We start from the raw sequence: 14,358 nt of genomic DNA on the forward strand, positions 1-14,358 counted from the left end.
TCCCAGTCAGACAGCAAGTCTGGGGCTGGTAACAAGCAAGCACGTTCTACCCTAGCACCAGCTGCATTTCTGTGGCCGGCTGAGCATGTCTAATGCCTCCAGGTCATCAGCTCAAGAGCAGCCTCCATTGGCAGCAACAGGGGAATGGCTGGGACGCTCCTGAGAAGCCATGAACCTCTGCTCCCAGCTTATGTCCCAGGGGACAAGCCTCCCCTTTTAGAGCCAGCCAGTGCTCTGTGTCCTAGAGGACAGGCCTCCTCCTTTAGACCCAACACAGACGAGCCCTCATTAGCAGCCACAGCACAGAGATGAAAACCTCATGATGATGTAGTTGGGGACGGTGCTGCTTTGAGCCAGGGGTTGGACTAGCTGATCTCCTGAGGTCCCTTCCAGCCCTCATTTTCCATGAGTCTATGACTATAGCTCGTGTAGAAGTCCTCCAGGTAGCTGCCCGGGGCTCACGCTGACTCGGTGTGGACGGTTTCCTAATTGGAGTCGAGCTGAGGGTCAAGGGAAGGGCGAGGGAAGGGGATGATGTGTTCAAAGGAGGAAATCGGGGGCCACAAACAAAAAGCAGGGAGGAAAGGCCAGCCGTGTGCTTATCTGGGATACGCTTGAGCCGCAAAGCATTTTGCGTGGGGCTTTCATTTGAGCTGCCTCTCTCTGAAAAATGTTAATGCAAAAGCCCCATCCCTCTGCGTGGCACTAACAGCCCCTCTCTTTCTCTACCTTGTCCAGGCCCTGGAGCAGTGCACGATGGCAGCAACGCGGCTTCCAGAGCAATGGCCTGCCTCTGGCTATCGGGCACCCTCTTTGCTCACTTCCTCATCAGGTTTTGATAAGAAAGCAGAGGGTCCTTGGAGGTGACGCCTGGCTTCTCCCACACCACAGACTTTACTCTCTACACTGCGGGGGCAACCACCACCGTTTTACAGCGTGAACGTACTGCCGGGAGGGCGGGGGAGGGGGTGAAGGGGAAGGGGAAAGGGATCTGACAGCCTGGTGAGGGGATAAGTCATGGGGGTTTCTCAAAGCAAGTCGTTTTCTTCTGCCCCAGCCCTGCCCCTGAACCCTATTTATACACATGTCCGAAACGGGAGCGTGTCTCGGCCAAGCCCATTAAAATTGCCCCAAGAGACATGCCTTGGTTTGAGAGACGATGCATAGCGGAAGCTACAAAAAAAAAAAAAGCAAAAACAAAAACAAAAAAAAAAGCAAAGAAAAAAAAAAAGAAGAGTCAAAGTGTCCTATTATCTCTGTGTCTCTTAAGCAAAAGGATTGTTCTTTCTACTTGTTACACTGTACATACTTGTTCAAGTTTCTAAGTGTCCGGTTACACCTGGGTTTCACCTTGCTTCCATCTGGGTGGATGTTTTAATAGGCTTCATCCTGTCAAGCAATTCCCATGCCCACCCCCCGCACCTGGGCTCTCAGCACCCGCAGGAAACAGTGGCTGTGGATGGTCTGTGGCACTCGTGCCATGGAGGACCAGAGAGCCCTTAAGAGCACAGCTAGGGAAATGCTAGGGGCGCTGTTGTTGCCTTGCACTGTAGCTGAGGGCTGAGTGACTAAACTGAGCGGATCTATAGACAACATGGTGAGTCATCCGTCTTTCCATCCATCAACGTAATCATGCAGGCTTTCTACCCATCTCTCTCTTCTCTTCACCCATCCATCTAATTACCTACCCATCTGGCTTTCTAGCTAACCATCTATTTGCCATATTTATCAACGATATTATCTGTGTTTCTATCCAAATCTCTCCTGCTCTGGTCTCCGTCCATCCATCAGTGTAATCATCTCGATTTCTCCAGCCAAGTTTCTTTCCCTCTCCATCCATCCGTTTCTTTTTTCCCTCTGTTTTCGCCCGGGCATCCACCTGTTACGGCGGAGGATAGTTAGAAACTCCACAACCTTATGCTTACGCCACACGGCTCCAGGCTAGCTCACGGCCCAGCCAAAAAGATGAGCAATATCTGGCCCCTTGTCTGATGAAGCCACGTCAGAGTCAAAGCACAAGACGGGTTAACGTGTACGTTTCAGTAGCAATCCATTGCTTAGTGCCACCAGGAAAAAAAAAAGCATAATAATAAAGAAATCAAGCTGCTTCTGCTGTCCTACCTCCCCAAAATGTTTCCCTTCCAGCAGCCAACACCCCAACACAAGGCAAAAACCACCCCCTGACAGCCCTTTGCCTTTCAGAGCCAGTGACTTCATATCCGCTAACAGGTGCCTGCGTCCCTGCGGCTCCGCAGGGCGGCATGCCGGATGTCTTTCAGACCAGCCCCCAAGCGTCTGCGGCTCCGAGTGGTGCATCCACTGCCCGTTCGGGGACCGGCAGAAGCCATCTCTCACCTCCCTCGCCAGCCCCGCTCCTTTTTTGTTCCCTTAGAAATCCATCCAGTCTGAAGCTGATGGAGGCCAATTATTTTGCTAGTGTGTTGACATCACTCTCGTGTTTGTTTGGGAAGCTCTTATGAGCAGAGGGTACTTGAGTAGCTGACTTAATTTCCAAGCACTTGATTAACTCAACATTGAAAACAGACGGGAAAGAGGAAGGGAAGGGGAGGGGGAAAAAAAACCCACAAAAAAACCCTATATTCACGTGGTTTCCTGTGTCTCAGCTGTTTCTGTTCAAGTCAGAGAGGGAATTTCTGGCGCCGGGCTCTGAAATGTAGCAGCAGCACTATCGAAACTTTGACTTTTCAGACTGTGGATGTGTGTTTCAAAGGTTCCTCCTGGTTCTTCTCCAAGTTTCCTGGCTCAGTTTAGGCCTTATTTAAAAGGGACGGAGCACTTTCTTCAAAGCCCAGCGACAGTAAGAAGAGGAGTCTGTATTGCCGTGATGTCTTTGAATGTACTTTTCCCAGTCAAACCTAACCGCTAGCTTTCTGGAGCAGGCGAGGCAGGAAGGGGCTCAAGGACTCCAGCCTTCTCAGATTGATCCAGTCCATCCAACAGCCCTTTCCATCACTGCCCTGGAGCAGATGGGGCCGTGCTGCAGAAACCGGATCCGTGGAATAAATGGAGTGGCTTCTACAAAACCTGCCTAGTAGAAACCTTTTTGCTCGCCCTGATACTGCAAGACACAGAGACTACTTTTGAGGTAGAAATGGAGGTGAAAGGAGACCGTGATGTGTGTGGGGTTCCCCACCCCTCCTCTTTTTTTTTTTTTTTCATTTTGCAACCGTGGCTATATGACTGTCCCGCCGACACTTGCGCTGATACCAGACACCGGGCAGTGGGGGCTGAGCGCAGTCAGGGAAGCAGTAAGGAAGTATAGGACCTACCGTACTGAGCTGCTTAGGCCATGTTTTGGGAATGCAAGATGAGTTTGTGGAGAATGAGTGACTGGCGGCTCGCAGTGGGTTCAGGTGTGATAGACGAATGGTCAAGAATGTGCCATTTGGGGTCTTCAGCTCTGTCAATACATGTAAACTTTCATGAATGATTACAAACAAGCATTCTGATGTAACTTATACAAGACTAAACATTTGGGTGGTATATTCATAAAAAAGGAAAGGGAGGGTCTTCTTTTGCGTTAACACACATAACACAATCCCAACCCATCCCAGTTCTTGAATGTACATGTTCTCTTTCCCCATGTATTTTTCCTTCCAAGGAGGGAAGGCTGGAGTACGAATAGTAGCATGTTGCACTTTCCTCTAAATGTTTTCCTGCTCTGAAAAAAATCTAACAGTGCCCTCCCCAGCTTTCATCTGGATAACAGGAACTACATTTCAGCATCCACATGAAGAAAAGGAAGCAACCCGCTATATCACTCTACCAAGAGCATTACACAGCATGGTAGAGAGAAACATAGGGCAAAAAAAAAAAGAGGAGGAAATGTTGCATGCTGAGTTAATCTCTACAGGAATCTTTGCTGCAACATTTTGGCCAACAAAGACCTTCATTCATTTTGGTACGTCACTAAAGACACGCAAAGGTGTATTTTAAAAGTCCAATACATATACTGAGTTCATTGGCTCACAAGGAGGAATTCAAAAGAACTGAAGCAATAGATTTTCATCACTTTACCCCCAGGGTCAATTGAAATATATGCTCTAGTTCAGCCACAATTTGTAGCACGAGGGGGCAGGAACCACTGGATGTCACTCGAAGCCTGTGTGTGTACTACAGGAGGCCAGATGAGATAAATGCAGGCGGGGCAAAATTCAAAGATTCAAAATCTATGAATTGATCCTCACGAATGTATTAGGTGGAAGAAACTAATAAAACCAGAAACATCGGCAGCAAGTCCCTCTGCCTGTCAAAGGAGGTCATCAAACAGCATTTTATGTGGTTAATTCTGCTCCAGCGCTGTTGAGAATCGGAGAGGAGAGCAGCTGGAGACCACAGAGGCGAGGTCCTCAGGAGGGTCATTAGCTAGCCCTATGTAACCCACTTTTCTTCCCCTCCCAACCATTGCTAGGGATGCAATAAGTCTACAAGCCTCATCTGGGGACAATTTCTGGGGCTCAGAAGAGGAAACACAAATTACTCTTACAGGCAAAGCTCTGTCAGGTGGAATCTAAAAAGCCTTTGCCTGCAACAAAACCCAAAGCAAGTCCCAATAAGCTTCCATGTGTTTCATGGACTCACTAACACTTCCAAAAAATGACGGGAACTGAAACTCTAGGAGATCAAGCTGGTACCAGACTTTTCTTCCACAACAGTCAATGTTATGTACCCTATTTATACGTGTTCTTCAGGTGGATTTGATTTTGAATGGGACCTCACGAGAAGTGCTGCTATGTGTGTGTGAGTGAGCAAGGTCCTCATGCACGCTTGAGGTGGCATAGCATATTACTCTTTTGGGCAAAAGTATATAAAAGGCTTTTCACTTGATCATCTCAAGTGCCCTGAGTTTTTAAGCTACGCTTTGGAAGGATTTCCACCTCCCTATGCAACAGGGAACCTCTTGTTTCTTGAATCTGCAGCCCATCTCCCCAGAAGAGCTTGATGTGAAGAAGATGCTATCGGTTTGCCTTGAGCAAGCCGTTGGGTAAGGCCCTCTTGCAAGATCCGCGACATTGCTTTTAACGACATCCATTACAAACCGACTCACTGAAAAAAGGGATCACTCAGAATAGTGATGCACGTGGCAGCAGGACAAAGGGTGATCCTGAACAGATCCATAGGAAAGGCTTGAAGATGGTGGGTGAATCTTTGGGTCACTTGGTCTGGATAGACATCTCAGTGTTCTTGCCCAGCAAAGGGGAAGAAGCAATGGACGGGAAGAAGACATTTCCTGACTGTAACCCCCCGCCCCAGTTATCTCTACAAACTGGTGAAAAATAAACAGCCACCACCGCAAAGCTGAACAACATTTCCATTTCTGGCCAAAAACCCGATTCACCCCCTTGCCTCCCTCGCCGACAGCAAGAGGGTTTTAGTTTTTTTTGCACAGCCCTAAGTTTTCAAAACGTTCCAAGTGCATTTTTTTTTCCCCCAAAGGAAGGAACATTTAAGTAGCCACAGGAAGCCTTTATAAAAGGCAGTGGTATATTACTGAAGAGTCCTTAAATATGGATACGATGGAACGGTCCCATTCCCAAGGAAACAATTCCCATTCTTCCCTTGCTGTAGGGGAACAGTGATAAAGACTGCAATTAAAAGGTGTGGCAGGAAACAGCTGGACTTTTGAAACCAAGGCCAAAGGATCGACGATAAATGCATACTGTCCTTCTGCTAGTTGACACACACACACACACACACACACACACACACATATATGTGTGTGTGTGTATATATATGTATCTATATATACACACACACACATATATATATATGCATATATATATATATACACACACACACATATATATATGTATATACACACACACACACACACACACACACACACACACACACACATATATATATATATATATATATATATATATATATAAAACACACACACACACACACCAATTACTCTTTAGATACTAAACATGCTGGGTCCAAGGCCAAGTGAATGGAGTGGATCAGGCATGTTTGAACGAAGGCAAGTGCATGCCCAGGTCTGTCCAGTATTGTTAAAGGGATGCTTTAGGCTCATCCAGACCCATGGCTTGAGGACTGACTTCTTCCAGCTACCATGGGCAGTGAGCGTGAAGAACAGGGGAACCTCTAAGTGAGTCCTGTCTCGGCCACACTGTTAGTTCTTTTGGCAGAGAAAACTGAAAGGATTGTCTCTCCTTATTACAAGAAGTGGGGAGATTTTTTTTTTTTTTTTTTTTTTTTTACAAGTTTTAAGTTTCTTGTGACATGTCAAGTGCAGTTGTGAGGAACATGTTGGATGTACAAAACCGTTAACTGTCCAGTTCCAAGTCCTTCTCTATGCTAGGTTTAAAAAGTTCTTCTATGACTTATCAATGGTGCAGTTCTACTAGCTGTGTCAAGGCAATGGGTGTGCACATTTTTCTCACAATTATCCTTAAAAACCACAAAAAAAAAAAATATTTTGTGTGTTCTAACGCTTTAAAGAAAAATAAAAGATCGAGTGGATACAAAAAAAAAAAAAGCAAACCTTTTTTTTCCGTTTTGTTTTCTTTTCCTGTCAGCCTTCTAGGATTACTATCATTTGATTATTATTCCTGAAAGCAATGAAGTCAAGTCTTGATTTTTTCCGTCGATAATTGTATTAAAAGGGTGAATATACTACCTGAATTTTGTGCATGTTACATTGTAGTTGTAACCTTTTCTAATTCAGAAAGAATAAGAGATGGTTGTGATTGTGCAGTGTATCAATAAAGTTTGAAGAACTTTGTACCTTTCGGGGGCTTTTATTCAGGGCTTTGCCCCATTTTACCCCCCCCATGGGTGTTAGCGAAACAACAGTTTCTAGCTGCTGGAGAGATTCAGCTTCAGCTTCCCTCTTTGAAAAGGCACTTAGGCAAGCATGTGTTGATGAAGAAATCAGTGGGACTCCAGCATTTTCTTAAGATTAAACAGGTGCTTTAAGTGCTTTGCTGATGGAGGATGGAACGAGGCACATTTTTAAGTGTTTTGCTTTCCTTTAGCCATACAGAGACTGTGTTGGTGCCCTCAGCTCCAGTTCTACCAGAGCTGGCACTTCAGGTTTGTGACTAGCCCTCCAAACCTGCCTCTCCCTTCCACGCGAAGGGCTGGCTGCGCTCATCCTCATTGCTCTGTCTTCCAGGCCTGGGCAAAGCAGTGGGCACATCCCTAAGCAGCGTCAACCAGCGCAGCACCTGGAGAGATGCTGCATGCATGCATGGAGCTTGCCCAGCTAGGCGAGCCCTGCCCTCGGAGTGAGACGTGGTGCGAGAACCAAGCACAGGGCCTGCTAAGCCCTGTGTTCATCACGGAGGCACAGAAGGGAATTGGTGAGTATTTATTCACCAAGGCGCCCCCGGGGGTTACAAGAAATAATGGCCACAAGCTAGCAGAGAGCAGATTTAGACTGGACATTAGGAAGAACTTCTTCACAGTTCGAGTGGCCAAGGTCTGGAATGGGCTCCCAAGGGAGGTGGTGCTCTCCCCTACCCTGGGGGTCTTCAAGAGGAGGTTAGATGAGTATCTAGCTGGGGTCATCTAGACCCAGCACTCTTTCATGCTTATGCAGGGGGTCGTACTTGATGATCTATTGAGGTCCCATCCGACCCTAACTATGAATCTATGAATCTATAAGCGGAGGACAACTAAGTGAACGGTTCTTCTTTAAGATCCCATCCACCAGGAGGTCCCTTGTGCCCATCAGCCTCTCGCTATAATCATCTTATCTGACCCATGCATACCTGTCTCCCAGTGTTCGTATCCCACAATTTTCACTTGCCCCTATACTTCCTTCTTCCCTCATCCACCTTCCCGCCCACGCACCCATCAACATGCAGGTAGCAAGTCCACCCCATTTATTCTGGCTGCACTCTATCCGTTGGCTTGCCTTTTCATCTATCATCCATCTATTTATTTCTACATCATCTACCACTCACCAGCCATTCATATACACCCATTATTCTCCACTCCCATTTATCTCTCTTCCCCTCCCCCACGCATCCATTCTTCCAACCTACCTGCCTAATGTAACCATCTCCACACGTATATCCATCCATTTATTGATTTAACCATCCATCCCATCCATCTATCAATCCATCCAGCGGGCGTCTCCAAGCTAGCCTCTGGCAGACACATACCTATTTACACAGCCACTTCAGTGTAATGAAAATCTTTGTTCTTATCTCTTACTAACATTCAGCAGGGGAAGCTTTATCCAGTTATTCTTTAAGCACAGCAGTTAAGTGATCCGATGCATTTTCTTTATCTTGTTCAAAAATACATGCTATTAAAAAAAAAATCCCAGAAAAACAACAGCAATGCCTTTGGAGATGTAATAGTATTAAAGATGTTTCTGTCTCTATCAAGATATATCGACGCAGGAGCAGGGGAAAATAAATAGAGAGCAAAAAACCGTGGTAGAGCGCAGGCCGGGGCTTAACCCTTCTTAGCACAGTGCACAGCTTCATCCCTTTACAATGCATTGCTGCCTGCACTTCAGGGTGTTTGCCATTGAATAACATCAGGCTCCGGTATGACCAGGAGGTCCCTTCCAGCAAAGAGATTGGTTTTTAAAGGGCCAGGGCATCATTTCATAGTGCTATCCATGTCTGTGCAAGAGTGGGCAGGCTTCCCGGTCTCTTTACCAAAGAGTTTGTGCAGGGTTGCACTGGCTTTCCCAACACAGATGCATGCGAGGCATAATAAGCAAAACCCCCACAGTCTCTGACTAGCCTGTATTAGTCTATCAACCTTTACCTCTCTGTTTCAATACCCAAGGACACTGCAGAGGGAAAGGCTGGTGTGTGGTGTTCAGCCCACCTTCTTCCCAGGCTGGTCTAAATGGAACCCCAATTACTTTGCACTGGGTTCTGCGGAGAAACTAATGCCCAGGAAACCACTTGAGGGACAAAAGAGGCAGCATTTGCCTGGCCTTCACCATCACCAAGGAGCACTAGTACTGGCCAGACACAGGGGCATGTGGATACCGTCACTGCTGTCACCTGTGGGCCTGCTGTGAGTAGCCTCTACTCCCACTGGAGAGGCAGGTGAGTAGCCTCTAGCCCCATTGAGGTACAAGTGCCTGTGCCTCCGTCACACCAGCACTCCTGGGGCTGTGAAGGCAGAGATATTTAAGACCAAGGCCTGTGTAACCATGGCCAAAGGATATGAGTTTTATGACCCTGAGCTCTCACTCCTTGCCCATGCAGCAAGTGTGTGTCAGCAGCACGCGGCAAGCTGGATCAGGACCTCGATTTACAGCCTCACAAAAGGCAAGGGGCCCCGATAGACTGGTATAGCCATCGGCACCGGTTCTGCTGCTGATCCGCAGGCTGACCTGGCAGCGCTCTGCCCAGCTGTCTGGGACAAAGCTGGTTCATAACTATGCTAAACTATGGCAACATCTCTGCTAAGACAAATGGCATTTTACCAAGATCATTCCCTGCTACTCTTCCACCCTGAAGAACAGCAGGCAACAGAAAACAACACGTACTTACCTCTACCTAGCTACAGTTGCTTTAACCTCCGTGCACCAGGCTAAAACCTAACGTGACCACTGACCAGTCTCAGGGTGGCTTTTGCACACATTTTCTTTCCAGCTGTGCCCAGAGTTTCTGGATGCTCCCAGCTAGGCCAACATAAAGGAGCCTGATTTTAAAAAAAGTGGAAGGTCAGCACTTTTCAGCAATGGCAAGCCTTTAGGGGGCTTCAAGTTGAGCCCTACCACATCACCAGTCCCTGTTACAACCATTGGGCTCCAGATCTAGCAGCTCCAAGGGGAAACCTCCAGTACTTATGGACTCAACATGCCACCGAGGCCTTGCTAAAAAAGCTGCTACAAATCAAGACAGTCACGTTCCTTTTCTGGCAGTGCCAAGCAAATATAAGAGCACCCAACAGTGTGGATTATATTAAACTACAGAGCCCTGATGAGGTGAAGAGAAATTGCACCTATCAAAGGGGAAATGAATGACCACTAGACCACCTTAAAGATAAATACGTGCTAAGAAAAACTGCTTGGCACACAGCAATCACCCATAAAGACTCAATGCGTACGAGAGCAACCACACTGCCGTGGCTGAAATATTGCAGGTATTCTCTTTTCTAAACACTGGGAAATGCAGCAGAGCCTCAGAAATTATTGCTGGGTAATTTATCTAGGAGGTCCATTAATGGTGCCCAGTGACGAAGGTCACGTGTGTCAGTTATTAAAGCTAACAGTTTGCAAATGCTGCCATTTAAATGTCACCCTTTATAGAGTACAGGACTGGAAGGGGCCTGCTGGGACAGTCAAGTTAGTCCCCATTGCTGCAAGAAACAGCACCCTATAATCTTGCCCTTAAACGCAGCACCCTCCAGCTCCAGTTAATCAGCCTTCTGTGCTGTTTCACTCTTCTTGGGCAGTGCAGTTGGACTGTTTCCCCCGCTCTGTGTGTCTGGTTTCCCCGTTTACGGCCATTTTCTACCCTAATTACTAGACTCTAGCTAATGTGGTGCTGTTGAGATCCCCATCACCATGGGGAATGCTGGACATGGTCTCTGCTGAGGGACTCTAAATGGCACCATGAGGCCAATTCAGCAGTGCCACGAACAATTCCCAGTGGGGTCAGAGAGGATGGGCTGTCCTTTCTTGCACCAGTCATGGGTTAGGTACAAAATGGTTCATGCAGCTCACTCCATCCTGCCCACCACGCAGCAGTGGGGCCTGAACAACCCCAGGCCCCATGTCGCGGCCCACCACACACTAACCACGTTAGCAAAAAAAGCTTTTTAAGTATCCCTGACACATAGCACCTGGATAACGTCCGCTCAAGCAGCCCGGTGCTGAGCCAAGCACCCCCCCCCCCCAGCGCAGGTTGCTATTGGAGAGCAGGTTTCCTGCAGAGCTATTTTCCCCAAAAACCACCAAGGGCTTTTTTCCTCCCCAAACTCAATTACTGTTGCCTTGAGTGGTGGGGCAAGGGGGGCCGTGCCCCGTCAAGGCTGGCTGCAGGTGCTGTTCTCCCACCGCGCAGCTAGTCATGGCAGTCGACTCAGGGGGGAGAAGCAGGCACAGCTGTGACGGGCAGCCAGATGAGATGCAACACTGCCGCTGCCTAACTCAGGGGTCAGCCCATTAATCACAGGGTGACGTGGGACTAGCAGGGGGCCGAGTGGGCACCAATGTAATTCATTACAATTTACCTGCTAGGCGGCTGTGAGCCGACTCCATGCCCGTGGCGGGTAGGAACAGCTGTGCTGCCTGCTTTCCGGGCACGGTTTGTTTTCCAGCAGCCACAGGGAAGCTGCTGTGATTCCCCCACTCTCCCAGCTCACCCCCGCAGCCCTTGGCAAGCAGTTTTCTGGCACCGAGAGGGTTCGGAGAATGAGGACAGGGTGGGGCGAGGGCTGAGCTCTTTCCTGCAGCCTCTCGCGCAAAGCTGGACTTGGGCGTGTGGCACTTTGGGGCCCATTTTACCCCAGCTCTGCCACCTGTGAGACAGCTCAATTGGTCCAGAGGGGCAAGGACATGCTCTGCTGCTCCTTGGGGCCCGACAGACCCCCCTGCCCCTACACAAACACACACACAAAGCCTAGTGTAGGCCAAGATGCTTGTGCTGTGCCCAGTGCAGAGACCAGTGACACTAGCCAGCCCCCCAGACCAGGCCAAAAGCCCATGCAGAGAGGCGCCCATATTGCCCTGCAAGACCAGGACGTCCCAGGCCACTGGAGTGTGGGGAATACAGCCTGAAAGCCTGCACGCTGCATGGCCAGAGACCCGCAGAGGAAGGGAGTAAGTCAGCAGATCAGAGGAGCAGCTGCTGCTCAGACAGGCCACAAGCCACCAGCTCCAAGCTGAGAACCACCTGCAGCAAGTGTCAGCTGGGAGCCAGCTCCTCCAGGCTGCCTGGCTCTCACGGGGGGTCCCTGCCCTCTGCCCACCCCTTGCAAGTAGCCAGAGGCGTGCTGCTCCAGGTGGCCTGTCCAGAAGCAGCACCATGACAAGTCACTTGGCCCTGTCTTCACCGAAAAAAAAGGCAGAGAGGCTGAGGCACTAGGGAAGGTGATGGCAGCCCGTCCCTCCCATTTGCAAAGAGCCCCTGGGACTGCACAGGCCACGCTGCAATGGAGGGAAAATTTACTTCTCTCCCCAAGTTCAAATAGAGACTAAAATCTCTTCCGTATGTGTATTGATTTTATGTCGGCCAAACACAGGTGGCACCTTAATTGTGATGTGTGTGATAGCTCAGCGCCTGAAAGCTTTCGTTTATCTCTACCTGGTTAAACAACTTTAAATAATAACAGGTCAATACATCTGTCTGTTGACCAGGCCTATCCTCCCCAGCTCAGAGGAAGAGGGAGAGATGGTAAGCATACTGTAGGACCAGCCTAGCAAGGCAGCCGAAACCCAGTGCTGGCAACCCCCTGGCCCAGGGAAGCTGGGCTGGGACACACAGAGGTTTCCCTGTTACATAGGGAATAACTCTTTGGGCCAGGATGGGATGCCGGGCAGGACTCCCTCACCGCACAAGGCTCTAGGTGATGCCTCTTCCCCGGCAGCCACAAGGAAGAGGTTTCAGTCTTACCACGCCCACCTGTATGGCCTCTGCAAGAGACTTAGTCTCATTCACTCTTCTCTGTGCTCCCCAGGCCAGGGGCAGGGAGAGTTGCCCTGGGTTGTAAAAAAAAAACCCAAAACCAAAAAACTCAGAGATTTCAGAGTGTGTCGAACCTTTCAATCATCTCAGCAGTAAATTGCATTGGAGACAATTCACTCCTCTCGGTAGACATGTTGCTACAATGGAATTTAATGGCTGTTTTGCAATCCAGCGAGCGACATGGGTACAAGCTGAGAGACGTTGTTACGTGTGCTTGGTTCTGATCAATTACATTTATTATTGATGGGGTGCCATAGATATACAGGCCATTTTCCAGTAGGGAAAAAAATACACATGGTTAGGAAGAGAAAAAAAAAACAAACCCTGCTGTGATCAGCATATGATCTAAAGACAAGGTTGGGAAGACAGTGATTAAACTGAGCAGGAGGCAGTGGAATTATATGGGGCCATTAACAAACTTAGGGGCTGAAGTGCAGGATGGATGGAGCCAAAAGACAGGCAGGAAAAGGACTGAATGTTAATTAAAAGGCTGATTCAAGTCTAGAGGATGCTTAGGAGTGAAGTTGGGAGTGAACGAAGCAATCAAAAGCTCTCGCTACACTAGAGGCCTGACTGAAAAGCGCTCGCAGTTTGACGTGTCTATGCTAGCCCTACTGAGCTGGTGTCAAAAGCCTAGCTGGTTTGCCCTGCATACACACCTGCATATTTTAAAGCCATTGCCCTGGATCTCACCCTGCCGGGAGATCTCCAAATGCACTGTGGACTGCTTGAACCATTTTAGCTTGTCCACTTCCATGTTAGCACCAAACCAGTCCAGACTGACCTGCTTTCGCCTGGTAAAAGCCCAGCTGTTCCTGCTTACCAGTTGTACTGCTTACGTGTGAGGGTGCAAAGCATTGTACAGGCAACCTAGGGGTTAAACAGGTTGTTGTAACAGTATTGTGCTGTACTGTAGATGAGGTTAAAGGCAAGGGACAGGAGAAACACGTGGCTAGAAGGCAGGGCCTGGTTTGAAGACCACTGATGTTGAGACAGATTGACACACACCCCTTCCCCAGCCACGGAGCGGCTGGGTTTGCTGCTAGCACAGTCTGTGGTCCTATTCCATGTGCAGCGCAGATGCACAAGTGTGTAGGTAGGCAAAACTATATGATGTAGAGGAGGTAGGTTTTGAACCTGTGCCTCTGGAATTGTCTTACACAGTGCTTTAGCCACTAGGCCACGAGTTGAACGCGCCCTAGTGCTCTCTCCAGTCCTCTTTCTGAAGTGGGTCCCTGGACAGCCAGTTGAAGAGAAATATGCCAAGTGAGAAACCACACTAGGTAGTGTGTATGTGGCTTAGTGTGATGGCTGCTGTAATACAAAACAGCAAGTTCTGAGTTCTAGTTTAGCCCGTTCCTTTCCTGTTGCACTGCAGAGTGCAGTGGCTCAGTTTTAGTAGGATGGAGAGAAGCTTGCTCTTCAGTCTAGTCTATAGCCCAGTGATTAAAGCACCGCGCTTGCAGTTCCGAGAAGAATGAGGTCAAAAAACCTTTGGCACAGGATGAGACACGGCTAGAGGGCAGGGCTTGGATTGAAGCCTACTGAAATTCAGACAGATTGCCAGTGACTTCAGTGGACGGGAGTGTACTGGTCGGGGGTGTTTCTGAGCAGTCCAGCTGTTTGTGCAGGGGAGAGAGGTGCTGGGGGTGTTTCTCGGTGATCTAGTTTTTGAAGGGGGTGATGCCAGGGCATGTTA

At 48.6% G+C, this 14,358-nt stretch overlaps 1 protein-coding gene across 1 annotated transcript in view; it reads left to right on the forward strand.

Annotated features, from left to right (window-relative positions):
- The window catches only part of OPCML (opioid binding protein/cell adhesion molecule like), a 156,874-nt gene extending 151,123 nt beyond the window's left edge, over positions 1-5,751 (forward strand). The window contains exon 8 of the mRNA XM_006033156.2: positions 739-5,751. Coding sequence (XP_006033218.1) covers positions 739-839 — 101 coding nt within the window. The 3' untranslated portion in view covers positions 840-5,751. The remainder of the gene's footprint in view (positions 1-738) is intronic.
- Positions 5,752-14,358: the final 8,607 nt, after the last annotated feature.

Source organism: Alligator sinensis, unplaced genomic scaffold (genome assembly GCF_000455745.1).
Source record: "Alligator sinensis unplaced genomic scaffold, ASM45574v1 scaffold1085_1, whole genome shotgun sequence".
Classification (NCBI taxonomy): Eukaryota; Metazoa; Chordata; order Crocodylia; family Alligatoridae; genus Alligator; species Alligator sinensis.